The sequence below is a fragment of the Rhinolophus hipposideros genome (assembly GCF_964194185.1).
Source record: "Rhinolophus hipposideros genome assembly, chromosome: 15".
NCBI lineage: Eukaryota > Metazoa > Chordata > Mammalia > Chiroptera > Rhinolophidae > Rhinolophus > Rhinolophus hipposideros.
In genome coordinates, this window is record NC_138061.1 from 26,523,300 (window position 1) to 26,550,762 (window position 27,463).

The window sequence follows — 27,463 nt, forward strand, 5'->3', positions numbered from 1 at the left end:
ATGACGTGGCTGCTGGGGAAGTTGACCAGGGTCCTTCGGCTTCCTTTGGGGATACTTATGAGGGTCTTATTTTCCCATCCTATGGCCACCTCTTTATGGGGACCTGTGGGAGGCCATATGCTTGGTTTCATTTTATTTTTAAATATATTTTTGAATTCATTTCATTTTTCAACTACAGTTGAAATGTAATATTATTTTATACTAGTTTCAGGCGTGTGGCATAGTGGTTAGACGTTTACATCATTTACACAGTGATTCCCTCAGTTTAGTCTAGCACCCACCTGGCACTACACATTGTTATTATACGATTGACTATATTCCCAATGCTTTTCTTTACATCCCCATGACTATTTTGTAACTACTAATTGTACTTCTTAACCCCTTCACCCCCCCCTTTTTTTTTTAAGAAAGGTGCAGCTCACAGTGGCCCATGCGTGGGATCGAACTGGCAGCCTTCTACCATCACCACGCTCTAACCAGCTGAGCTAACCGGCCACCTGCTCGGTTGGTTTCAGAACCAAGAGAGTCGACTCCTCTCCCAAGCTTGTTCTCATCTACAGACTTTGTAAATTGTAGCTCATCAGTTTCCACATCTCCAGAGCCCAGGACTCATTTGTAGCAGATGCAAAAAAGGCTTTCATAGGGTGTGCAGATGTTTCTACCCATTTTTGTCCATTTTTATTTCACTCTAACTCTGGTTCCTGTTATCTTATTCTGTTTTATAATATAGCCTTAAACCTGCTTTAGTTCTTTCCTGAAACAAGGCAGAAAAAGAATCCGGATCTGCTCTGAAGGCTGTTCCGTTGGCCCATTTCCCCCACTCCTGCCTTGGGAAGGTTCTTGCCCTCCCAGCACCAGCATCTCAGTTCACCCCCTTGACCCCGAGGTCTCGTCCTGGAGTAGGGCACTGCACCCACTCTTCAGGGAGACGTGGAACCCAGCCATGCACTGCTGCGTTAGAGACAGACTCCATCCTACCTGAGAGATGCAGCATTTTGCTGGCATAGTCCAAATGCCCACGAGCTCGCAGTGCCTGCTTTCCCACCTCTGAAGCTGTTTGCAGTTGGTCCCCAGTCCCTCACCACTTTGGGATGGGCATGTTTCCACCACGCTGTCCTCTGAGCAGTTTCCCCTCAGCCTGGGTATTTCTTCACTGCTTAGAGTTGTGAGCCCCAATTCTTCTGTTATTTGTCACCTCGAAAGATTTCCCCCCCACCATCTGTTTCCTTCAGTGCGGGGATCAGGGAGGGAGGGCACTCTCATTTGTTGCTTCCCTGCAAAGTACCACACACTGAAATCATTGCTTTACATGTTATTTTTAAAACTTTTCATTGCAGTATAACATAACACCAAAAAGCGCAACTTTTCTGCATGCTTGTATGTGTTATACATTTTCACATATAGAACATGCTGTATTTTCACAAAGTGAACACACCCGGGGAACCAGTATCAGATCAAGAAGTAAAATATCCTGAGCACCCAGAAGCCCCGTGTACCTCCTTCCGGTCATTAACCACCCCTCTCAGGGTAACCATGATCCTGACTTCTAACAGCACAGATTAGTTTTGCCTGATTTTGTGCTTTACATAAATGGCACTTGTGGTATTTAACCCTCACCACAACCCGGCAAGAGACAGCTGTGATTAGCCTTCCTTTACACATGAGCAACCAGAGTCAGAGAGGTTGAGTAACTTGCCCAGGGTCACACAGGTGGAGCTTGGGGTCAAACCCAGGGTTGTCTGGCTCCAAAGTTCATATTTTTTTCTTCTGTATCTTGATTTTTTTCTCCTGCTGCAGTCCAATTCTTTTGTTATTTGTCACCTTGGAAGATTTTTTCCCTCCCTATTTGTCTCCTTTGGTGAGGAAGAGAGGGAGGGAGGAACACACCACTGTGTGCCTGGGCTGGGAATTTCTGAAGTTATTGGTCCTCACAACTCGTGCGTGCCCAGGACAAGCGCCTGGACTCCCCCAGTGCCTCCCTGCTCAGAGCCCAGCAGACTGCCTGGGGCTGCCTGGGGACTCAGTGCATGGTGGTGGAACACAGCGAAGGCCTTGTCTGGCACACGTCAATTAAGGGGCCTGCATACCCCCTGCCTTCTGCTTCCACCCTATCGTCATTACTGGGTTCTTGCTGTGGTGGCTGGGACTTGTGCCCGCTGATTGCGTTTCCTGTTTGTCCCTGAGCCACTCATTCCTGCCTCTGAGCAGCTCTTCCTTGGCAGGGCTCTGTGATTGCTTTGTGGGGGTGTGTGCGTCTCATCTGATATCTCTATCATGGGAATTGATTGCAGTAATGCTCAGTAGCTGCATCAGACACAGCCTGGTTTCAGGAAACGTTACCCAGGGTGCTTTTATGGCGCTGCAGTCCAGGACTGTTTGATGTCTCTTCCTAATGAGGTTTCTGCAACATTAACTCTGTGGGGCTGGAGGGAGGGGCAGCCACAGGAGGATGCGTGGCTTTGGGCGGTATGGCGAGCACGGGAGGGACGGCATCTCTCCACCCGACAGTGCCTGGCACTCACTGGCAAAGCTCAAACCCTGCCATCCATGGTGTCAGCCTCCAGAACCCCCTACAGGAGTCTGCATGTCAGGAGTTCCCTGGGAAAAGGTTGGATGTTCAACATTTAAAAAAAAAGAATCTCAAGACCTCACAGAGCATGTGTGAGCTTTAATTCCATGAGTTTTATAACCACCTTAGGAGGGGAAGAGGTGGTGAAGGAGAGAGGACAGAGATGGACCACTCAGCACTGAAGGGTAGTTTGAAGCTTTGCCAGCAATACAACTGATTGTTACCTATTGTGTGCCAGGCTGTCTTCTGGAGACTTTCACACACCTTCATTTATTTAGTCCGCTTATAAGCTTATGTTACAAATGGGGAAACTGAGGCTTAAAGAGGCAGCCAGTTGAGCTGAGCTTGCTTTTGAACCCAGGTCACCTGGCTCCCTGCCCAGTCCAGCTGCTGCCTGGCCAGCGCCTCATTCTCACTGAGGCTCCCTTTGAGGACTCGGGCTTGTCCGAAGGCCTCACCATTTACTCTAGCTTGCCTGACTCTGGCTGTCAGGCGAGCAGGGGAGACGGGGGTCAGGCGGGCATGCAAAGATTAGCAAGGGGAACTAACCCCTTCAGAGAGCGGCCAGACTCTAGGAGGAGGTGGCAAAGGCAACGCCCCGGTCTTTCCTTTGTGTGACAAGAGCAGGGGGCAGAGACCAAGACCAAAGGAAAGTAGGCCTGTGGCTGGTGAGACCAGTCCCCCTTCTCCCACCAATATTTCCCTTTGTCACTACACCCTGGTCTCTTCTGCACCCTCCCCGTGCTCCCTATCCAAACTCGACTTCTGGAGATGATGAAACAAACTCATTCACGTGAGAATCAACCACTATAAGCGGTCAGTTTTCGTCTCCTGGGAACACCTCAGATTTATGAGTGGACAAAACCCTGGTCCCTGCATTGGGGTTGGAGCTCCAGGCGGCACAACTCAGGTTCTCATCACCAAATGCCTCTCAAGCGCTGGCCTTGAAGGTCACCTGGAGACAGGTGTGCACCCATGCAATTCACCTACACAAGGTTGATCTGAGGCACCTGAAAGTCAGCCCATGGGCTCGGGAGAGCAGGGCAGGGTGGGATGCAGAATTAATTTCCCTCCTAAGTGGGAGAGGTAGGAGTTGAGGGGAGGCTTGAAGGACAGGCCTAGACAAGGAAGGGAGGGTCCCGCCAGACCCCGGGAGCACCTCAGAAGGTATGCACCCTGGCATCCCAGCCAGGGGGCACTGCCAACCTCTCCCCTGAGAGTGCATCCTAAAGCGGGGGACAGAGTGGTCCCGGAGGCTCTATCTCCCGGCCCCTGGCCTGCAGCAGTCCTCCTCCAATGAGCTGATTAGCACAGCCTGGTTCTTAGCAACACCTGCTCAGGCAGTATCCCACTGCCCTCAGCCCCAGCGGGAGTGGAGGGGGCCATGCACTGGCCACCACTGCTCCCCCTCCTGGGAGTGCACTTCTGTTTTCTGGGAAGGTGGGCAGTGGCACACCGCAGGTGACAGGTCAGAGGCTGCTCTCCCCTTTCTCTACCCATGAGGGGTCTGTGTCCAAATCTCCCCCACCCTACCCCCAAAGAATAGGAGTTGGGGCCTCTGCTCCTTGCTTTGAAATGCTGGCGAGGTACAGGGCCTATAACCCAGCTTGCTTTATCCTAGCTCAGATCATGAAAACATCTGTAAACTTCCCTCTGTCTGCTGCCGCACTTCTCAAACCTTAATATGCCTATAAATCACTGGGGAGTCTTGCTAAAATGCAGACTCTGATTCAGTAGTGGGGCCAGAAAGTCCGTATTTCTGACAAACTCCCAGGTGACTCCGCTGCTGCTGGTCCGTGTGCCAGAGATGGGGCTGCTGAGTCACCTGCTGTGGGATCCCGGGCAGTGCTCCCTCGCAGCAGCAGTGCCTGGTGCTGGGCACCCCAGTGTGTGACTGCACCCCGTGTGTAATCTAATCCCCCCCACCTCCCTGGGATGTCAGTGTTGTTGGAAGGGGAGACTGAGGTGTCAGAAAATCACTGCAGGTCGTGTCCGATGTCACACACAGGGCTGCTAGCAGAGCCAGCCCGAACCACACTCTCCTGATTCACGTTCCTGGGTTTGTCAGTCCTGACTGCCCACCCCCACCTCAGAGCCCCATAAAAACAATTATAAAGTATGAGCAATGGTAGCTGACTCTGGCAGCCCTGCGAAGAGGGCCACACACAGCCTCAGTTAAGCCCCCCAACCCCACACCCCACAATTATTCCCACTTTACAGAAGAGACTGAGGCGCCAGGGGTCAGGAAACTTGCATGAGGCCCCTTGGCGGGTACACAGCTGGCTTTGTCTCCTCCAGGGCCCAAGTCCTTAATCTGACAATCTCAGGACAAGGAAGTCCCAGGTGAGGTGGCCTGGAATACTCAGGCTGCTGTGGTTCCCCCCCAGCCGGGCCCTGTATTGGGGTTCAGGGTAACCAGTCTGGCTGGGGGTGGGGCAAGAGGACAGGCCAGGCTGCCCAGAGCCTCATGTGGCTTGAGAGGCAGCCAGAGCAGGGCCTGAACTCTACAGTGGGGCGGCTGAGCAGGCGGCAGGAACCCAGGGCTAAGTCTGGCCTTGGCTGGTGCCCAGCGCCCCAGTTAGGTCCCCTGCTGATCCCCTTAGATGCTGGTCTGCCAGCAGGGCCCAATCTGGTTAGAGCATGAAGAGGGATTAGCAGTGAGAACATGGGGTCCCGACCTCAGCTTCCAAGCCGCTGCCTCCCCCAGCCCTGGCAGAGGCTGCAGGGATTGGCAGAGTGTGGAAGGAGGAACAGCGGAGCAGGGGTGTGTGGGATGGTGCCCAAGTTGGGGTGTGGGCCTGGCTTCCCCTTCTTTTCAGGGGAGGAGCCTTGCTGGGGTGTCCGGGATATTCCCAGACCCGGGGGGCTGCTACTGGCAGCACGTTGCCTCTGGAGGCCCCTGATCTTGGGTGGTGGGATTCAGGCCGGCGATCTTTGCCTGCGGGATACTTACCCCGAGCCCCCCAGAGTGGACTCTCAGGAGCTCCACCTCCCTTTCTTACCAGAGGAGTCAGTCGCTCACCTTCCTCAGAGACTGCCCACACATCCCTGCAATGCTGCTGGTGCCACCTTGGAACCACTAAAGGATGTTTGTTTCTTTTGTGTATTTTTTTTACAGGACTTTATTGGGGACCAGTGTGTACTTCCAGGACTTTTTTCCAACTCAAGTTGTTGTTCTTTCAATCTTAGTTGTGGAGGGTGCCATTCAGCTTCAAGTTGTTGTCCTTTCAGTCTTAGTTGTGGAGGACGCAGCTCAGCTCCAGGTCCAGTTGCCGTTGCTAGTTGCAGGGGGCACAGCCCCACCATCCCTTGTGGGACTCGAGGAGTTGAACTGGCAACCTTGTGGTTGAGAGCCCACTGGCCCATGTGGGAATCGAACCAGCAGCCTTAGGAGTTAGGAGCATGGAGCTCCAACCGCCTGAGCCACTGGGTTGGCCCCCACTAAAGGATGTTTGATTATTAATGTCCTGTAAGGACATGTGAAGGGCAGGGTTGATGATAACATTGGCAACAACACGTGTTTTTCCAGTACTTCCCTTCCCTTTCAGAGCCCTCATGTCTTAGGCCTGCCGCTGCTTAGACGGGGCAGGTACACGTGTCCCCAGTGCACAGGTGCGAAGGTTTGGTCTCTCACAGTGATGACACAGAGCAAGCCTATCCAACTTCAAGCCCCCACCTTCCACTCTCAGCCACTCCTTGTTTTCCTCAGAAAAATGCAAAGGGATTGGAGCAAGAGAATCATGTAAGGATCCACTTTAGTTCAATTCAACTAAAAATTACGGAGCCCCTGCAATGTGCCAGGTCCAGGGAGACAATGGGAAGGAAAAGAGACAATGGGATACTATGGCCTGGAAGGGGAGATGGATGTTTACCAAACGTCAGGATTTCATTACATTTAATACAGCAGCATTTCATTACAGCTCTGAACTCTGGATTAGTGCTGAGAAGTCCTGGGATCCCGTAGCAGAGGAGAGTGGTCGGGGGGGTATCTGTAGACTGAGGTATGGAGGATGACTAGGAGTTCATTGGGTGAAGAATGGTGGAAAAGTATTCCAGGCAGAGGGTACAGCAAGTGCAAAAGTCCAGTGGCAGGAAGGGAAGATTTGAGGAACTGAAGGGACCTCAGCATAAGAGGAGGAGCAGGCAGGGGTGAGAGCACAACACACTTCTTACATCACATCAGATCCTGAAAGGTAGGTGCCACTTCTCACCCCCATTTGGCAGACAAGAAAACTGAGGCCAGAGAGGTTAAATGACTTGCTAAGACTACATGACCTAAGTGGATGAGTCAGGGTTTGTTGAACCCCATCTCTTTTGTGACACTCAGCTGTGGGCTTTCTCTACATCCTGGCTCTCAGTGTGTGCTTCCTGGACCAGCCCCATCAGCATCCCCTGGGAACTTTTCAGCAATCCAGGACCTTGTCCTCACCCTATACAATCTGTCCCCAGGCATGTGTTTCTCTCCCCAGTCCTGTCCCTTGTCTGGCGGCTAGGTCCTTGCTCTGGGAATCTGCTTTTCACTCTCCTGCCTGGAACTTCCTTCTGAGCTCCTCTCTGCCCCATGGCCTGTGCCTTCCTCTTGCCCCTGGCCAGGACCAGGCCACCAGCTGCTGTCTTTCCAGCCCCCTGTTAGATGCCTCAAAGCCTTTCTGGCCTCCTCCAAGACGGCCTCTCAGTGTATCTCATTCTGCCCTGACACACCCCTGACCATGCTCCTCACTTTAAGACCTGTGACAAGGTGACCATGGGAGGATAGTGAGGCAAATATGACTTACGTTTGAGGGAGATACAGGAGGCTTCAGGGACTGAGAAAATGTGATGGGGAAAGATGTAAGTGGGGCCTTTGGGTCTCCATGCCAATAGGGTGAAAATGGAGATGGGAAACTTTATTTTAAATGGTTGGGGAAACACAAGACAGTTGTCGACCAGGTAGGACGTCAACCAGGGCAAAAAAAAAAATAAAAAATAAAAAAAGAATAGCTTTGTTTCTGGTTGCGATGTGGTTGAGAAGGCATCTAAGTCCAGGGAAGTCTTCTTGCGCCCCCTAGAGGGAAAGCTGGAAACAACAGACAGAACCGTCGGAACTGTCTTTAGGGAAGAACAAAAGCCAGCTTTTCTTAAATTTTGCCAAATGGAGGTACTAGGACAGAAGCTTAAATATAGGAATTCAACCTTCTCTAAAGCCCTGTGTGGAAGGTATTTTTATCCCCATTTTACAAATAGGGAAACTGAAATTCTCAGGTACCTAACTTCCCAGGGCCATCGCTAGTCAATGGCAGAAGCAGGAATTGAACGTAGATCCTTCTCATTGCAGAGTTCAGGCTCTTTCCACCACCCACTCTGCTGCCAGCATGCTGCATTCTCCTCAGACTTGCAAGGATCACCCATTTTCCTCTGGTCGAGAGGCTGGCCTTTTCCAGGCTCTCAAATTCAGTTTCCTTCACTCATTTAAACAATGTGAGCTGCTGACTGCTCTGGGCTGGCCAGGGAAAGGGCCTGAAGTTCCCGGGTCAGCTCAGCTCCACCCCACCCCTGGACCCTTACCTCTTGGACGGGCTCATGGTATCCTATCGCCTGTCTGCCTGTGGACAGCCTCTTTCTTCTGTGAGCTTTGGTGCCCCAGAACAATGTCTAAAAGACCATCACATCAATCACACCCCTCTCTGGGCTAACCTGTCACCTTCTCTGGTCTGCAAGACTTTGTCTTGCCGACACCCTCTCCCCAGCACCTTGTGCTCCAGGCAAACCCGAATACTCCTGGATCCTGCCAGGCTCTACAATGCCTCCAGCCTTTGCACCCTGTGCCTGCCCCTCCTTCCCCACTTAGCAACTCGTGTGAATCCTTATAGCATTGCTTTTCCTGGACCGTGCTTTGATGTGATGCTATTATAAGAAGCATTTATTATGAGGATCTAGTGTTATTGATTAGGCCACACTGTCATTTTTTATAAGGACCCCTGGGGATATTCTTGTCTCGGCTTAGTGCCCCAAATAACTATACTCCAAAAAAACTGGTCCTTTTAAGTTTATACATACTGTGTTTCCCCGAAAATAAGACCTAGCTGGACCATCAGCTCTAATGCGTCTTTTGGAGGAAAAATTAATATAAGACCTGGTCTTATTGTACTATAATATAAGACTGGGTCTCATATAATTTATACTATAATATACTATACTATACTATAATATAATATAATATAATATAATATAATATAATACCAGGTCTTATATTAATTTTTCTCCAAAAGATGCATTAGAGCTGATTGTCTGGCTAGGTCTTATTTTTGGGAAAACACAGTATATTGGGGATCCTGTTAACTGACCAGTTTCCCCTTTTCACGTTGGCTCTCATAAAACCTAGAGCCCATGCTCTGCCCGGACCTGGCTGGTGTGTGTCACCAGATGCTGCATTCTTGGCATCTGCCATTGATTTTTCTTCTCTTTGTCCCACTTTTCACTCTTGCTCTATTGCTGCTTTATAAATCCCTGTAAGATGCCTCAAAGCCTTCCTAGAATGAGGTTGGCCTAAATCAATAAACCCATCAATACAAATAGAAAACCTTCCTTGCAGGGTTGTGGTGAGGATTAAGCAGAATAATGGATGTGAATTCCTGCCCAGAATTCCCCTGCAGGCTTGGCCAAAGGGAGAACTGCCAGCTGGGGCCAAGACTGGCTCCTGTTGGCGGGCCCCACTCCCTGTGCGGCCTCCGTCTTCCTGACTCTGCAGAAGTCTTCAGGCCACTGCCCTTCCCTGCTTGTCTTGCCCTCACCACACATGCTCTGTTCTCCCTGAATATTTGTGGGTAGGAGCAGGTGGGTGGCTGTGTCTGTCCCTTCTCCTCCCACTCTTCTCAGAAGTCATACTATCAGCAATGTGTTCCCCTTTCCCTCGCCTCTTCCCTGAGATCTCAAATGCCCTAAGTGCCAAGCACCTCACTTGCTATGTCTTGGAGTAGTCGGCATGTGGTGGACACACCTTGGTAGAAAAACTAAAGAGATCACCTGGTTCAGCCTATGTATTTGATAAATGAGGAAACTAAGGCTCAAAAAGGAAAGTGTTAGAGCCAAGTCCTTAACATATTTCAGCTCATTCATGTCAAGTCTAAGCATGGCCCTGCCTTCATCAAATGCCCTTAGGGGAGCCCTCATGCCCTAAGACCATGGTCTGTCACACTGCTTCCAAAACTCTCTTCTCTTGGACCATTTCCACAGAGCACCCCTGTTTTAGTCACTGATTGTTGTGTAGCCAATTACCTCTAAACATAGTGGCCTAAAAGAGCAATAAACATGTATTCTCTCAGTTTCTGCAGGTGGCTGGGTGATTCTGGCCTGGGGTCTTTCATGAGATTGCGATCAAGATGTCTTAGTCTGTTTGGGCTACTATAACAAACTGCCATAAATTGGGTAGCTTATAAACAACAAATACTTATTTCTCACCGTTCTGGAAGCTGGGAAGTGCAGGATCCAGGTGCTGGCAGATTCATTGTTTGGTGACGACGGCCTGCTTCCTGGTTTATCGCTGTGTCTTCACATGGCAAAAGGGGCAGTAGCGCTCTCAGAAGTCTTTCCTAAGAGCGCTAACTCCTTTCACAAGGGCTCTACTTTCATGACCTAAGCATCTCCCAAAGCCCCACTTCCTAATGCCATCACACAGGGCATTAGGATCTCAGCATCTGAATTTGGGGGAGGCCCACAAACATTGACACCTTAGCAGCCTGCGTCATCTGAAAGCTTGACTGGGGCTGGAGACGCGACTTCCATGATGACTGCGTCGTGTTGCTGGCCGGAGGCTGCAGTTCCTCTCCCTGTGGGCCTCTCCAGAGAGCTGCTTGAGTGTCCTTATGACATGGCACTGGCTTCTCCCACAGAGAGTGAACTGAGAGAGAGTAAGGAGGAAGGTACAGTGTCTTTTATGATCTGGTCTTAGAAGTTAGCCACCATCACTTCTGCCATACTCTATTCTTTAGAAGTGAGCTACTAAATCCCACCCACTATCAAGAGGACAATTAAGCTCTGTCTTTTGAAGGGAGAAATGTCAAAGAATTTGTAGGCATATTTTAAAACCAGGGGTGTTCGGTTAGCTCAGTTGGCTAGAGCATGGTGCTACAAATAACACCAAGGTTGCCGATTCGATCCCTGCATGGGCCACTGTGAGCTGCGCCCTCCTTAAAAAATAAAAAAATAATAATTAAATAAATAAATAAATAAAACCACCACAAGCTCATGGACACACTCCAGCGACACCACATTGTGTGATATTCCCCCAGACTGCCTGCCTTGCTTCTTCCAGCCTCTGAGCTATTCCCACTGCTATTCCCACTGCTTAGAATGTGCTTCCCTCATTTCCCTTTTCTGATTGGTAAGCTCTGACTTACTTTTCAGGATCCGCTTCAGAGTCATGTCTTCCCTCTCAGGAAAAGTCAGTCACTCACTTCTCTGAGCTATTGCATCTCCTTGGAAATACCGCTCTTCTAGCGATTATTGTAAGCTGGAGTGTAGGTCTTTGTGGTATCCCCAGCAGGTAGTCCGCGCTCAGCACACACTTGCTGAATGAAGGAATGGAGGTTTTGTTCACTGGTTTCCCATGTGTCCTCCTTGGGCTCTGAGTGTGAGTGTTCTAGGGTATTCTGTGTATCTATGGTTACTTCTCCATGTGCGAGCCCAACTGTCACTGGTGTGTGTAGACTCTCCATCAAGCCAGATTTGGTTCCATGTGGGACTCCCATGTCTGCCTTGGCTCCTAGTTACTTAGGAACTCGTGTGACCTTGAGCCCCTGAGTGCAAGTCTCTTGTTTACCTGTGTGGCCTGCACAGCTCTTGCTCCCAATCCAGTAATTTACCTGTCAGATCACCCTGCCCAGTGCTCACATCCTATTTAAGAAGAGGGAGAGAACAAGTCCACAGACCAAAGAAACACCAGAGCCAGTGCGGGCTATATGGCCATGGTAGCAATTACTTGCACAGTAATTGCAAGTAATTACTTGCACAGAGAAACTGGGCTGGACTGCAGACGCACCGCCAGGAGGTACGGGAGCCAGGACTCAGACGGGCCTTTCTGAGCAGGGGCCCCGTGCACTCTGCCGTCGTGCTTCTGTTTCATTGTCTCAGCAGAAAAACCCAGACAGAGGGATGGGTCTCTCATAGCTCAGGGGACTGTGTATAGGGGGCCCTGTGGGCTGTGTTTTCAGGGCTCACTGTGAATTCTGAAGCCCATGGGGTGAATGGCTGACAGGAGAGAGATGGTCAAGCCCCAAGGGCCTGGCCCAAGAGAAGGGATTGCCCGACGCTGGGTTCCACACCAACGCAGTCAGCCCCAGGCTGTCTGAGTTGTCTGATGCAGGACTCTCTGGGTCCCCACCCTGGTCCAACTTTGGGTAAGGTACTTAACATCGTGGAGCTCGGTTCCCTCCTCTGCAAAACGGGCGAGGTAATAGTCCCCACTCCCAAGGACGCTGTGCAAGGGGAAGCTCTGGGACCTGACTGCCTGGGTTCAAATTCTGGAGCCACAACTTGCCAGCTGTGTTCCCTTGAAGAAGCTACTTAACTGCTCTGACCCCCCTTTCCTTCTTGCAAAATAGGGATGGTAATAACATTTGCACTGCAGTCAGTGTGAGGGTCAGGTGCAGTCACACATGTGAAGTGCTGGGCAGCGTGGCTGGGTGGACATGCTCAGAACTCGGAGGCAATTGGTACCACTGCTGTGGGAAGGAAAAGCTACCCTGGAAAAGGACATTTGTAAGAGTCTGTAGAGAAGAGGGAGAGAAAGGGGGAGAGGCACGTGGACAGGTGCCAGAGGCCCAGTCTTGCCCAAGGAGCTGGAGGAAGGAAGGGTCCAGAAGCTGGCCTGGGGCAATACTTCCTTCCTCACATTAGCACATTATTAATGGGGAGGTGATGAAGCCCTCTGTGATCTCTGCCTTCCAAGCCACAGGGCAGGGACACAGCACTGCAGCCCCTAGGCCAGCGTGCTCCAGTGTGGACCCAGGTTCTGAGTGGCTCTGCTTCCTGCAGTCCTGAGAGCATGGCATCTGGAGTCAGACCCAGCCTGGAGTTCAGCCTGCGTTGGGCACCTACTGGCTGGTTACCTGGGAACTAATGGCGCCTTCCTCTAGAGAGTGAGCCATGGTATACTTACCACAGGTCACACAGGGAGGCTATGGGTGCTGTTGAGAAGCCCCTTCCACCTTTGTTTGCTCCTTTGCAGCCCTGGATGATGCTGGGGGGTCAGGGGGCTGAGCTGACCTCTGTGGGTCTGGTGGGCAGGGTGGGTCTGGTTGAGCTGGTCACCGCTGCACCAGGCTTCTCCCTCCAGCTGCAATCCTTCTGCCCAGAGAATGGGCAGTGACTGGGCACTGAGCTCCAGCTCATTTGTTCATTCATTCATTTGTTCATTCATTCATTCAACCAGTGCTGACTTCGGGCCTTTAATGTGCCAGGCACTGTCCCCGGTGCTGGGCTACAGCAATGACTGGTCTGGGCTCTGTCTGGCCTGCCTGACCTCCTTGACTCATCAGGGCCTCTGACGAAATCTCTTCTGACCAGTGTTTTTCTCCCTCTGGCTTGATCCTCGCAGGGACCTGAGTGAGAACACCATCCAGGCCATCCCCAGAAAGGCTTTTCGTGGAGCTACAGACCTCAAAAATTTGTGAGTACAGGCCTGGGACAGAGAGGGGCTGAGGGCTGCAGGGCCAACCCTGGCAGTGTCCTCTTAGGTCTCCCTGAGCCCTGTGGTCCAGGCAGCCTAACAGCTGGACCGGGTTCTGAGGTGGCTGGTGCCAGCATGGTCTTCTGGAACACTCTGGGGTCAGAGGAAACAGGCAGCCTTTGGGGACTGGGTTGAAGGGCGTCTCATGAACTGTGAGGTGCTTGGAGGATGTTCTTGGTCCATTCGAATGGACGGTCTCCGTGCCCTTGCCCTCCAGTGGATTGGGAGAGTTGGGTTTGAATCTTCTCTTCCAGGCCCAAGCTGCTGCAAGTCAGTGAACTTCCCTGAGCCTCAGTATATTGTTTTGCAAAATGAGGACATCACGTCTCCCTCACAGTTTTGTTCTGAGGTTTAAATGACATGCTCAGAATTTAGGTTTAATGACATCTCATTAAATGAGATATGGAAATAAATACACTTTGTCAAATGCTATTTAAATGTAATGGTTTAGTCCTATTTTTCAAATGTATTCTGGTCCAGGCCACCTCCTGAGGTCTGACCGCGGCAGGGATGGCAATTGCCTGTCAGTCACTCCCCGACCCCCTTTGCCTGTAGTAGACATGGATAATTGATCACTGCATTCTGCCCAAGTTGCCCAAATCACAGCTTCAGTGTCTTCTGAGAGCAGCGCTCCAGGTAGCCACCGCTAGGCAGTCTCACTTGGCACTCAGGCTGACGTCTGTCTGCCAGCTCTGGCTGCCATGCATCTGAGATAGATTTATTCTTCAGCTGCCAGCACCCTGTAGGTGGTCCCCAACATGAGGGCAGAGGTGCCGATTCCCCAGGAGATATGCAAGGTTAGGTAGAGGAATATAAATTTTATGTATACTTATTATTTTAACTAAAAATAAATGATTTAAGCTCATTAGTTGGATTGACACATTTGTGCTGAATACATGATTGGTGTCAGGCCTCTTTTTTAAAACAAAACACAGATTTCCTGATTAAAAACGCTTGGACACTTCCGCTCTTTCTAACGTGACCTCCTCTCTACAACCTTCCTTTGCTTCACAGACAGCTGGACAAGAACCAGATCAGCTGCATCGAGGAAGGGGCCTTCCGAGCTCTGCGGGGGCTGGAGGTGCTGTAAGTGACACATGGGAAGGGAAGCAGAGGGTGGAAAGCCTGGCTAATGCAGATGCTGCGTCCCAGGCAGCCGGAGGTGGGACCTGGGAGCAGCACAGGAGGCAGGAGACCTGGGAGGCGGTTCCCGGCCCAGGGCAGAGGCCATGCTCTCTGCTCTCCTGGACTTGCTACCGAGGACGGGAGGACACATGCTCATAGAGTCATACCTGCAGCAGCGTGACCCAGGCTTACCCCGCTTATAAGATACAGCCGCTTGCCCCAGGATGGCACCCAGGGCGAGGGGCTGTTTCTCCTAGGAGTTTCTGACACATGCAGCAGAAATACATTTCCCTTCTCCCTCTGGCTGTCTAAACCCCAGTTTCTTCCATGCCAGCCCAAGTCTGCATGCCTCCTCTCCCTTTCCTCGCCTCTTCTCCCCTGTTCTACCAGACTCAGATACAGCTGCCTCTTAATCACTGTCCCAGCTCAGGGCTTTCCCGAAGGGTGGCTTTGTCTCATGCTCTTCAGTGTAGCTCTCCCCAGGTCCAGCCCACTGCTGGTCCAGCTTGAGGATGGACCATGGAGACCAGCATGAGAGTCTGCCTGTTTGTCATCGAGAAACCCTCTGGACAGATGCTAACTGATTCTGGTTTCCCATCAGGACCCTGAACAATAACAACATCACCACCATTCCCGTGTCCAGCTTCAACCACATGCCCAAGCTTCGGACCTTGTGAGTTCGCCCCGGGTGTCCGGAAGCACAGCACCAAGTGTGGCCGGTGCCAGGGCAGTGGGGAAAGGGGACAAAGGCTTCCGCAGGCAGGGGCGGGAGCTCCTTCTCCTCTGCACCTCCAGTGGCCCTCCAGGGTGGGTGGACTGGAACTGGAGTCAGAAGAGGCGATCTAGAAGGGGAGGATGTCGGATGTCATTTATATTTGATTTTTCCTCCGAAAATTAATGAGTTTTTTGCGTGTGTCTGAAAATGCATTACGTGATTTGGGGCAGTGGGCCTGTGTGAGCTCAGGGAGGTGAATGGATATTTGCTGGGCAAAGTCCAGCCAAAGGGGTTCCCTGCGTGTGCTGTGCGAGAAGGAACAGCCTCTGGGAAGTCTCCCACTGCTGTGGGCGAGCCCCAGGTGGAGCTGCGGGCTGACTGCCGTGTAGCCTGCGCTTGTGCCTAGAGCAGCACGGGGGCTTCGCTCCTCCCAGGGGGAGGGGTTCCCATTCTTTGGCCAGGTTCTGGGCGCAAAGGTGGGTTGTAAGCTGCCCTGTCCCCCTGCAGCCGCCTGCACTCCAACCACCTGTTCTGTGACTGCCACCTGGCCTGGCTGTCTCAGTGGCTAAGGCAGCGGCCAACCATCGGGCTCTTCACCCAGTGCTCCGGCCCCGCCGGCCTACGCGGCCTCAACGTGGCCGAGGTCCAGAAGAGTGAGTTCAGCTGCTCAGGTGGGTGCAGGCCCGGCTGGGGCTCTCCACTGACTATCCATCACCTGCCTCCTGCTGCACCCCGCATCTTGTTCCCTCCCATTACCTCCTGTCAGCACACATTAACATCTGGCCCGCCCATCACCTCCTGTTCTCACCTGTCATCTCCTTTCTCTACTCAGCACCTCCTGCCTTATCCATCACCTTCTAGACCACCGACCATCTCTTGTGCTTACCCATTATCTCCTGTCCCTATCCATCACCTGTCTCTACTCGTCCCCCCTCCTGCCCATCCGTTATCTCCTGTTCTTATCCATTGCCTTTGTCTTCACGCGTCACCTCTTGCCTCTATTCCTTTGTTCTTCTTGCCCCCACCTGTCCTCTCTTCCCGTCCCCCCCATTGTTTCCTCCTCCCCATTTACTCTTTTTTGCTTCTATCCAATGCCTCCTCCCATTTACTCCCGCCTCTCACTGTCCCCTCCCTTACCCACTCTTTGTCCACTCCTACCTCTTCCCTCCTTCCATTGCCTTACCCCTGCTACCTTGAAAAGTCATTGAATTGGCCCAGTTAACCTCAGCTCAAGGTGAGGTGGACTCCAGAGTCCGTGCCCTCCATCTTCCACCTGGGGTCCTTTGAGAGTCTTCTGACTGCCCACCCCACTTCCTTTCTGGCCTCTTCAATCTCCATACTGCGGCCAGAAAGATCTAAAAGGATCCACAAGTCTGGGCTGGTCATTGCTGCTTCGTGCTAACCAGCCCCTGGTGCTCCTGGGAGAATCCAAGCTGCCCTCAAGCCTGCAAGGCTGGGGCAGGGTCATCTCGGCCTCCGCGCACCCCGCAGCCTCCTCACTAACTGCGTGCCATCCTGGGTGGCCTCTGCCCCTTCCTGGAGCAGGTGCCTCCCACCCCGGCCTTCTCACAGGCTGTTCCCAGTGTCACACCCTTCCCAGCTTTGTGATTGCCACCTCTTCCTCACTGCACAGAGCCCAGCAAGCCTTATCTGACCCCAGGGGAGGTCCCGGATGGACTGTAAGCTCCATGAGCACATGGAGTCTGTGTGTTGTGGTTTCTGGCCAAATCCCCAGGGCTTTGCCTGTGCTTGGCACAGAGAGATGCTCAAGAAATGTCTGCTGAGTGAATGAATGGTTTTCAGACTCACAACAGAGGTTTCTCTTATACCTGTGGACTCTGAGGCCACCAGCCATATGGAGCTCCGAGGGAAAAGGGTCTACTGGGCTCGGCTTCTCCACGTGAGGCTCTGGGGGCAGGGAGTGGCTGTCACCTCCTCCACAGCACTGGCAGCTCCGGAGACTGCTCTTCAACACCACTGTAGTCAGGGCTGCTGTGTGTGTGCGTGTGTGTGAGTGTGAATGTGACTATATGAGCGTCTATGAGGGTGTGTGAGAGTGTGTGTGTGCGAGTGTGTGAGTGTGTGAATGTGACTATGGGAGCATCTATGAGGGTGTGAGTGAGTGTGTGTGAGTGTGAATGTGACTATGTGAGCATCTATGAAGGTATGTGTGAGAGTTTGAGGATACATGTGGCCAGAGTAAGTATGTGAATGTGTATGTGTAAGAGTGTGTGTGAGAATGAGTGTGTGATGTGTGTGTGTGAGCATGTGTGCGTGCATGGGTATCTGCTTGTGTGTGAGGAGAGCCAAGGCTGATGCTGCTTCTCTGAGTAATTGCAGCTGCCCTCAGGTATTAGGAAGAGGAACGGATAATTCTTATTTTGAAATGGAACCTTTTTCTTTACATTTGAAATACCTTGGTTTCTGTATTCAGGCTTTTTTTTTTCCTCTTCTGGAGTCTGTTCACCCTGACAACCCCTTTCCTGAGAAGGGCACTTTCCCAATTTGTCAGAAGTCCTCATAGCTTTATTTCCTTTGATCTTTGGGAGAGCCAAGGAAAGGATTAGAGGTTAAAACGCTAGTGGGAGTGTAAATTTCTCAGCCACTTCTCAGAACTGTATAGCAGAATCTACTAAAGCCCAGCTCCACTGCTAGGTGTGTGCGTATGCTCTGCCAAACACGTGTCCAAGAATATCCAAGGCAGCTTTCTTTTTTTTTTTAAAGGGGAACAGGACTTTATTGGGGAACAGTGTGTACTTCCAGGACTTTTTTCCCAGTCAAGTTGTTGTCCTTTCAATCTTAGTTGTGGAGGGTGACATTCAGCTTCAAGTTGTTGTCCTTTCAGTCTTAGTTGTGGAGGGCGCAGCTCAGCTCCAGGTCCAGTTGCCGTTGCTAGTTGCAGGGGGCGCAGCCCACCATCCCTTGCGGAAGTTGAACTGGCAACCTTGTGTTTGAGAAGACACGCTCCAACCAACTGAGCCATCCCGGAGGCAGCTCAGCGCAAGGTGCCGTGTTCAATCTTAGTTGCAGGGGGCGCTGCCCACCCTTGCGGGACTCAAGGAGTGGAACTGGCAACCTTGTGGTTGAGAGCCCACTGGCCCATGTGGGAATCGAACCAGCAGCCTTCGGAGTTAGGAGCACGGAGCTCTAACCACCTGAACCACCGGGCCGGCCCCCCAAAGCAGCTTTCTTTGTAATAGCCCAGAGCAGGAGACAATCCAGATGTCCACGAACAAGACAGTAGATTCACTAATTATGACACATCCATTCAGTAGACTAATAGTCAGTGAGAAAAAAGAACAGCCTACTGATATACACACAACATGGGTGAATCTCAAAGATTTTTATATTGAATAAAAGAAGCCAGACATAAGAGAACCTGCTGTGTGATTTCGTTTATGTGAAGTCCGTAAACAAGCAGAATTTTTGGTGCTAGAGCTCAGAATAGTGATTACCTTGGGGAAGGGGCATGAGGGAGCCTTCTTGAGTGATAGAAATGTTCCATATGTGGGAGACGGTTCTGTGGGTGTATCCATAAGTAGAAATCAGCCAGCCATACACTTAAGACGGTGCACTTTATATGTTATACTTCAATTAAAATAATTTATCAGACACTGAGCTTCATCCTGGTTTTAGCACCTTATTAGCTGGGTGATTTCCTACAAATTAATATCAAGGACTCTGTTTTCTCACCTGTAAAATGGCCACAATAATATCATGCTCCCCCTAGGCTGAGCAATAGCATTAAAAGAGATACTGCATATACAACATTTATCTCAGCACGTGGCACAGAGTGAGTGCTCAGCAAATATTGTCCTTATCATCCTCAGGTTCCAGACGAGGAGACTCAGTCCAAAAAATGCTGAGTAACCCGGAGCTTCAGAATTTAGGCTAGGATTTCCACGCACGTGAATCACACTTTCGTGTAGCACAGTTACATTCAGATTCCAGTTCAGCAAACGTCTCACACGTCCCTGCTACGTGCCAGGGCCCACACAATTACATCGGCGTCCTTGGTGACCTCTGGTTCATCCTCATCCAGAGAAACACCTGTGTCCCATCCCCACACATGAGTCTTGGGAGGGAGGTGCGGACATGGGACACCTGAGGTCACAGCCTACTGTTTCCGCAGGCCAGGGGGAGGCGGGGCGCGTGCCGTCTTGTACCCTCTCCTCCGGCTCCTGCCCGGCCATGTGCACCTGCAGCAATGGCATTGTGGACTGTCGTGGAAAAGGCCTCACCGCCATCCCCGCCAACCTGCCCGAGACCATGACGGAGATGTGAGTACCGGGCAGGGCAAGCGTGGGGACACAGGCCCTGGGGCCAGGCCAGGCTCCGGTGGCCCAGCGGAGAGCTACCCCAGGGCTTGCCCCAAGGCCCATCAGTGCAAATGGAGAAGACACAGTTTGCCTTGGTTGGCTGAACTCTGCCCAAGACTGGGCAACTCTGGAGGGCTGGGAAGGGAGTGTTCCTTTGTGGTCCATCTGTCCAGCCCAGCTGGGTAGGTCTGTGAGAATTGGTTTTTTTAGTATTCGCATCATCCTTGGGCCCCTTTCAGCCATGGCAGCCTGGGATAATGGCGCTCCCATCACAGTAGCCCCTTTGCTCTGCCTGTGTCAGCCCACCTATTCCGTAGTGGATGGGAGCAGGACAGGAGGGACAAACCGTCTGGTTGGTGGGTGAGCCCAGCAGGCAACAGAGGTTGCCTGAACTGGGGTGACCCGGCCTGAGGCTCCTGTGTTCTGTCTCTGCAGTCGCCTGGAGCTCAACGGGATCAAGTCCATCCCCCCAGGAGCCTTCTCTCCGTACAGAAAGCTTCGGAGAATGTGAGTGCTTCTGCTGCTTCCTGAGAGTCAGCAGGGGCAGGAGGGAGAGCCTGGATAAGGCGTGCCACCGCCCTGGGCGGGTCCTGACTCTGCCTCCACTGGCTGCGAGGACCTGGGGCAAGCCGCTGCCTGGCCTTCCTGCGCCTCACGTGCTTCATTTGTGATGTCAGGATGGCAGTGGTGTGACCTCCCAACAAGGTTGTTCTGAGGCCTAAATGCCGAGCCTGAGTCTGGCGTGTGACCAGAGCTGACTGTTTTCCTCCATTTCAGCTTGGGCACCAATAGGAGCCATTGTGGACGTGAGAAAGAGTGTAAGGGACAGCTGGGGAGTGGGGGAAAACTTTGCCAAGAAGAGACCAAGGCTGGAGTGTCCCATCTGTGTATGACCTTGGACTGCACAGGGCGATAGTAGTCGTAGGTTTTTCGGATGGATGGGAGAACTAGCCCCTTGCTTTTCTAATTTCAAAGAAGCCCCTGCTCTCCCATGTGCCTGGAAGGTAGAGAGGATCAGGCAGGGCTTGGTGGCCTCTGAGGAATTCAGCCACCCTCTCTTCTGCTCACCTTGCAGAGACCTGAGCAACAACCAGATAGCAGAGATCGCACCTGATGCTTTCCAGGGCCTCCGCTCCCTGAACTCGCTGTGAGTAGCAGCACCAAGGCTCCTGTGGGAGTCCAGAGTATACCGCAAGGAGGCCAACAGGGCCCAAGGTCCCTCTAGTGGGTGCTGGAGGGAGAGAATAGAACCTGCCCACCTGGGCATTCATGAGTCTCCCTTTGGCTGCAAAGTCCAGGGTTGCTGTGCCCATTACTCCCTTCCTCCCTGGTGGACCCTCTGCTCCCGGGAGGGAGAGAGGAAAGAATCAAGGACTGAGTGCATGGAAACTCTAGACAGAATTGTTGCCTCTGGCGACTGATGCTCTCCCTGCCATGGTGGGGATTTTCCCAGCATTCTTTGTGGCAGTCATCTGACTTGGCCCAGCTTTCACGTTGGTCCTGCCTCCCCACAGAGGCCCAGCATGCCATGCTCCTGAGACTTCCCTAGGTCACCTACGAGGGGTGCAAACACCAGCTCCAGTTGTGACATCTGTCACACCTGTACCTTTCATCCCAAGCATGCTCTGATTCCAAGTTGTGGTGGGTAATGCAAAGACAGCGTTTTCTTCCACTTTTTCCCAGTATTTCCCTTTCCTCAAGGGTTTACTTGGAGTGGGAGGGCTGTCAATCTACAAAATGTTATGCAGCATCAAAAATTCATCTCGGAAATGTCCTTCATCTCTCTTTTTCCAAGAACCCTTGCTCACACTCCCACGTTCACTAAGCTCCTTACTCTCTGAGGTCCCACGGCACTTTCTCTATACAAAGGGTACACTCAGAGTGCCATGTTGTCAGACGAGCTCCCTGTTGGTAGGGGCCTTGCTACTCTCAGTAATAGTGTTTTCACCCGTCCCTCTGCAGCATTGGACAGACACATGCCTCACATAGACTAGGGACCTGAGAAGCAGAACGGAATGAACTCTTCCTTGGTGAGAGCAGGAGGCAGCCAGATCATGCCTTTTGTGTGCACCCTCTTCTCTTGGAGTAGAGTCCGAGGTAGTGAACTCCTATGAATGGCACTACTTAGGTTGTGCAGTGTACAACCTACACAGCTGTACCTTTTGGCCTGGTGATGGATTGCTGTCATTGGCTGAGGAGATCAGATCCTAGAGGTGGCCTGCCAAAATGTGTGGCTCTTCCTCTGAGAAGTGAATGAATCTCCTAAATTGAACATGACAGTAACCCATCGAAGTGGGTTTGTGGTGGGTGCTCATGGGTACCTGGTCACAGCCACCTCCCTACCATATGAGAGTTTTTGTGCTAAGGTCATGCAAATAGATCTCATTGACAGTGTCCATAGATAGGGTCTGCCTTGTCCTGCCCTGACCACGTCTCCTTGCATCAACCCCTGCCCTCTCCATTCCATTCTCCACACAACAGATTGAGAGGTCTTCCTGAATGTTGATCGTTTTTCAGAGGCTTCCTGGTGCTGGCTGGGTGAAATTCAAGCTTCTGTACCATTTATTTCCTCCACTCAAGCCACACTGGGCTCTCCCCACTGCCAACACAGATCCCACTGCAGGGACTTTGCTCCCGTGTGACCTCCGCCAGGAATGATCTGGAAGCCATGTCTGAAGAGATAGCACACACTGTTTTTGCTCATATTGAATATGTCGGGGTAGGGGTGCTTTTGGGGGCTGCTTGTGATATTAGGACTAAAATACACCCTACTCCTCCAACCCCCTGGACTCTTTCATTGCTCCCTGAACCCATTCCTGCCTGCATGTCTCTTTTGAACTTCTGCTTTTTTCCTTGTTACACAGAATTCATGCTCAATGTAGAAGACTGAAAATACGAAAGGATAAAAAACCCACTTGCAATCCTACCCCCCAGATCTCAGCACAGCTAGCACATTGGTCTGTTTCTTTCTGGTGTTTTATCTCCACCGGACAGACTTACTTGACATGCTGGAGCTCATACCACATGTGTTGTCTGGCTTGAGTGTTTTCCTGTAATACTCTGAAAAGATGTTAACTCTTCTTGCTTATGAAATTTCCTCTTCTTCGAACAATCTTCTTTTGGATCCCAGACCAGCGTAATTTCCCATGAGGTTCCCCAAATGGTCCCTTTGCAGACTTCTGTGGGATCCGTGTGTGAGGGCAGGGAGTGGGCGGGGGGCTGCCTGCAGCCCATGGGGTACCTTGGTGCAAATCAGAAACAAGCGATCCTTTTAAAATACACTTTACTGCCATCTGCTGGCAATTTGTTACAGCAAACCTGCATGGCTATGATGGCTTGGTGGTGGTGCCGTTGTGAGGTGTCTGACTTGCAGAGCAATGCCTGGCCTGGTGGGCTGCCCTCTAACTCTTCCTTTCTGCTGCCTTTTCTCCAGGGTCCTCTATGGGAACAAGATCACAGACCTCCCCCGGGGTGTGTTTGGAGGCCTGTACACCCTACAGCTCCTGTAAGGACCCAGCCGAGGGTGTTCTTGGGTGGGGTCTTGGGAGAGGGCCAGTATGCCTCTGGCCTCTCAGACTGGCCTTTTTGGCCTCTTTGGGGGGTGAGGCTCACTTGAGGCAAGGAGCTTGGAGGATGGCAGACCTGGTAGTGCTGTGAGAGGCTATGGGGCTCTGCAGAGGCCAGAGAGGGAGGGAGAGGTGACTCCGAGCTCATAACAGATCACCTGAGCTGAGAAGCTCCTGAGAGGCGGCCTGTGTTCCTGAGGAGCTCAGCATGGCTGGGGAGAGAGTGGTCTCCTGCAGGGGACACCCAGGCCCAGTTCACCCTCCTTGAACCATGAGATTCAAGCAAGGGTTCTTAGGATCCAAGAGGCACGGAGCCCAAGTGCTCCATCTCAGCTACCTGAGGAACCCAGCAGAACTCTGTGAAGGAGGAGGAGTCCCCCAAATGCCTTAGGGAGGTGGCTTTGCACTGTACTCTCGGCTTTCTGAGAATCCCGTGGGGCACCTCTAATGGTTCCCTGAAAGAGAGAAGAGTGGGGCTAAGGTGGTCCCAGTGCATGGAGAGGGCAGTCAGAGGTCTCAGCTCTTCTGCATGGAGTGGATACCCAAGGGCCAGATGTGCTGATGCCCTGTGCCTGCTGAGTGCCTGGGAAGGTGCCCAGGACTGTGGATGAGTCTGATGCTGTGCCTCTCTCCTTACCGCCTGGCCCTGGCTCTGCCCACAGGCTCTTGAATGCCAACAAGATCAACTGCGTCCGGCCCGATGCCTTCCAGGACCTGCAGAACCTCTCACTTCTCTCCCTGTACGACAACAAGATCCAGAGTCTCGCCAAGGGCACTTTCACCTCCCTGCGGGCCATCCAGACCCTGTGAGTGCCCTCTGTCCTCCTGCGCTCCACCCCAGCGGGTGGACCTAGGGGGAGGTAACAGCCTCCAGGTACAGGTGACTGTCTTGCCCTGTGCCTTTTACTCACTGGAATTGGCCTCTTATGGAGGAAAGAGCACAGCTCTGGGTTAGACAATCCCGGGTTCATATCCCAGCGATGCCTCTTATTGGCTGTGTGACCCTGGGCAAATTAATTTGCTTCTCTGGGTCTCATTACTTATTCATCGAATAAGGATGGATATCATCTTCTTCATAAGGTTGTTATGAAATTAAAGAGGATGTTTGTACAGAGCTTAGCTCATCGGAAATGCTTCTTAAGTGCTGGCCACAGTTAATATTATTATTATTATTATTATTGTTATTATTGCCCATTGATTCTAAGACACATGTTCTTTCCGTGTTAACAGCTCTGAAATTGGGATGTATATTGCAAACGATGGCCTATCATTTAATTGGCAGCATGTTGTTTTTTCTTGACAATGCATACAATAATAGTGCACCTTGCAATTGATAATGTCTAATATCAGATGAAATCTAGTAATAACAATGATGATTATAAATTAAAAATTCAAGAGCAACAGCTCTAGGAATTTGTTTTAATCTTTTATTATAGAACATTACAAGCATATTACAAGCAGTACAATGATCCTCCCAGCCCTCATCACCCAGCTTTATCTCATGGCCAGTCTTGTTTCATCTATACTTCCTCTCTTCCATGCCTCCCAGACTGTTTTTAGGTAACTCCCGGTCATCACTTATCATCTATGCAGACTTCATACACATTTATAAAAGGCAAGGATGCTTTAAGAACAACACTATTATTCTATCTAAAAATTTAACAATTAATTCATCAATACATCAAATATCTAATTATTGTTTGAATTCCCAAGTGTCTCATACATGTTATACAATTTTTAAAATACTTTGTTTGAATCAGGATTTAAATTAGGCCTATGCAATTCAATTGGTTGGTATTGGTTGATGTATCACGTAAGTCACTTTTCGTCTAAAGGTGACCTCTCCATCTCCTTTTTCCTTGCAATTTGTTTGTTGAAGACACTGTACTATTGGTTTCTCCTAGTCTAGACTTTCCTGATTGCATTCAGGAAATGTGGTGTAGTTTCACACACACTGTCCTATCTATGTCCTGCCGATAGACATTTTCACCTGGGAGTTTGGTCAGGTTCCAATTTCTTTTTTTCTTTGTTTGGAAAGATGACTTCATAGGTAGGATGGTGTACTTCCATCCGGAGGCACAGGATGTCTGGTTGTCTCTCTTTCATTCATTAAGGGTCCTGCAATGGCGATGTTTGAATTCTGACATTCCTTCTTCATTCAAAAGTGCTTTTGTGGTTATGCTTTTTGCTAAGAGTCCTTAGCTTTTAGCTGGAATGCTTCTGTATAGGGAAATGTCATCTACTACTTGGTTAAACTTAGGCATTTGTGTGGTGTCCTTCATTCTACATTTTTAGTTCTGGGACTCGTAGTTGGACTCGGTGTGCTGACCCGTGGGTCCTATGAAGTGTGCTTAATGGACATTTATTATTAATATTGTTGTGACATTGTGGTTGTCGCCACACTGTTTATCTATTGGGCAGTTGTCTCTGTCTGATAATGTCTGCACAGAGTACTGAGATAGGTGCAGAGCAGGATGAATAGAAGGCACAGCTCCTGCTCCCTGGGGACCCTGCATGTCAGCAAGGGTGTCAGCCACGAAGACAAACTCATTTTAAGCCTGTGAACCTGCCTGCGGCCCACGCCTGCTAATTAATTTACGTATAGCCAGGGAGAGGAAGATGGAGCACCATGGGGAAATCTTGCCAAGTATGTGAAATGATAGGTTACAGGCAGACATGGGCAAGGTGGATTATTTTATAAAATTGGTAGAACATCTGAGAGAAACTCACTAAGGAGATTCCAAGTCTAGGGACCCACATACAGGAAAGTCTGGGGGTGGGGGATAGCACTGAGGGTCTCATGTGAGAAGCGTCTCCCTCTCAAGGTGGAAAGAGAGTGAATAAATCAAACGGATATGCTTGCTGCGGATGGCCTCTGTCTGTGTCCATTTACCTGGCTGGAATGGATTGCATAGAGTGCTTCTGCCCTCCAGACACCATCCCAGAGATCTTGGCCACTGCGACGAAGGCGGTAGTGGGACACAAAGCTGGAGCAAAATTCTAGAGTAGGAAGGCTTCCCATAGGTGAAATATAATATATATACTATATAATATACATTAAATATACAGAGGGTGCAAGAAAATGTACACACATTTTAAGAAAGGAAAAAACTATTAAAATTGTAATACTCAATATATACTGATAACAAAAGATGAATACAAGTCACATTTGACTTCTGCAATTACAAGAGGTGCTCAGAGTGGTTCCCATCAGCATCCAGACACTTCTGATTACAGCGAGCTATTGCTTGAGCGATGCTGACCAAAGTGTCCACTTGTACACATTTTTTTGGCACCCCGGTGTATAATAACCAATAGTAGTAATACTGATAACAACAGCAGTCACCTCTATTTATTGAGCCCTTGCTGAATACAGTGGCCAGGCCACTGTTTTTACATGTATTGTCTTACTTAGTATTTAGTTAACCTATGGAGGTAGGTTCTATCATACCTGACTTTACTTATAAGGAAACCGAGCCAAAGGGAGGTTACGTGACTCACCTGAAGTCACACAGCATCTAGTAAAGCAGGGATTTGGTCCAAGGCTTCTCTTTAGTATCACTGAGAAAGCAGTTAGCTCAACTATGAGAATAGACCTCATTATTTCAGGCTGTAAAACAAAACTTTCATGAACAATTATTACCTATTAACAACTGAAGTACAGTTTGGAACAAGAATAAAAGAAATGCAAATCCAAGTGCAATTACATATGCTTATTTCAGCTTTGGATGGTTTAACCCCGAGACTGAGTCCTGAGTCAGACCTGAGCAGATTCAAACTCATCAGATCTCGCTTGATTTGTCCATAGTTCCAAAATTGAGTGCCTTGTGTCATAGTATTGATTTTGCTGCAGTTTTACTTGTCCCAAGAGATTAAAAATAATTTTTTTTGGTAGACGAAGATAAAGGAGGTCCAAAAAAATTTTTTAAACAGCTTTAATGAGGTATAACTTACATACCATAAACTTTACGTGTTCTAAGTGTATAATTCAATGGTTTTTAGTCAATTTGTAATTATTCAACTATTACCACAATTCCAATTTTAGAATATTTTCATCACCCCCAAAAATCCCTTGTGCCCATTTACAATCAATCTCTATTTCCAGCCCACCCCCAGGCAACCACTAATCTAATTTCTGTCTCTATAGATTTGCCTTTTTTGGACATTTCATTAAAATGGAATCATACAATATGTCATCTTTTGTGACTGATTTCTTTTGCTTCGCGTGATGTTTTTCAGGTTTATCCATATTGCAGTATGTATCACTACGTTGTTTCTTTTTACTGCCAAATAATTTTCCATTGTACAGATAGACCACATTTTGTGTATCCATTCTCGCTGATGGACATTTGGGTTTCCACTCTGGGACCATTACGAAATATGCTGCTATGAGTATTCACTTACAAATCTTTGTGTGGACAAATGTTTTCATTTCTCTTGCAATTTCTGGGTCACATGGGAAAT

General features: G+C 50.3%; 1 protein-coding gene across 2 annotated transcripts in view; it reads left to right on the plus strand.

The window, feature by feature from the left end:
* The window catches only part of SLIT1 (slit guidance ligand 1), a 153,822-nt gene that overhangs the window by 86,559 nt on the left and 39,800 nt on the right, over positions 1-27,463 (plus strand). For both annotated transcript variants that reach the window (XR_013995035.1, XM_081075161.1), the window contains exons 5-13: positions 13,143-13,214; positions 14,289-14,360; positions 15,001-15,072; positions 15,622-15,785; positions 19,247-19,394; positions 19,869-19,940; positions 20,509-20,580; positions 22,867-22,938; positions 23,662-23,805. Coding sequence is in view for 1 of the 2 variants with exons in the window: in XM_081075161.1 (XP_080931287.1) it covers positions 13,143-13,214; positions 14,289-14,360; positions 15,001-15,072; positions 15,622-15,785; positions 19,247-19,394; positions 19,869-19,940; positions 20,509-20,580; positions 22,867-22,938; positions 23,662-23,805 (888 nt within the window). In the remaining variant the exon portion in view is untranslated. The remainder of the gene's footprint in view (positions 1-13,142; positions 13,215-14,288; positions 14,361-15,000; positions 15,073-15,621; positions 15,786-19,246; positions 19,395-19,868; positions 19,941-20,508; positions 20,581-22,866; positions 22,939-23,661; positions 23,806-27,463) is intronic.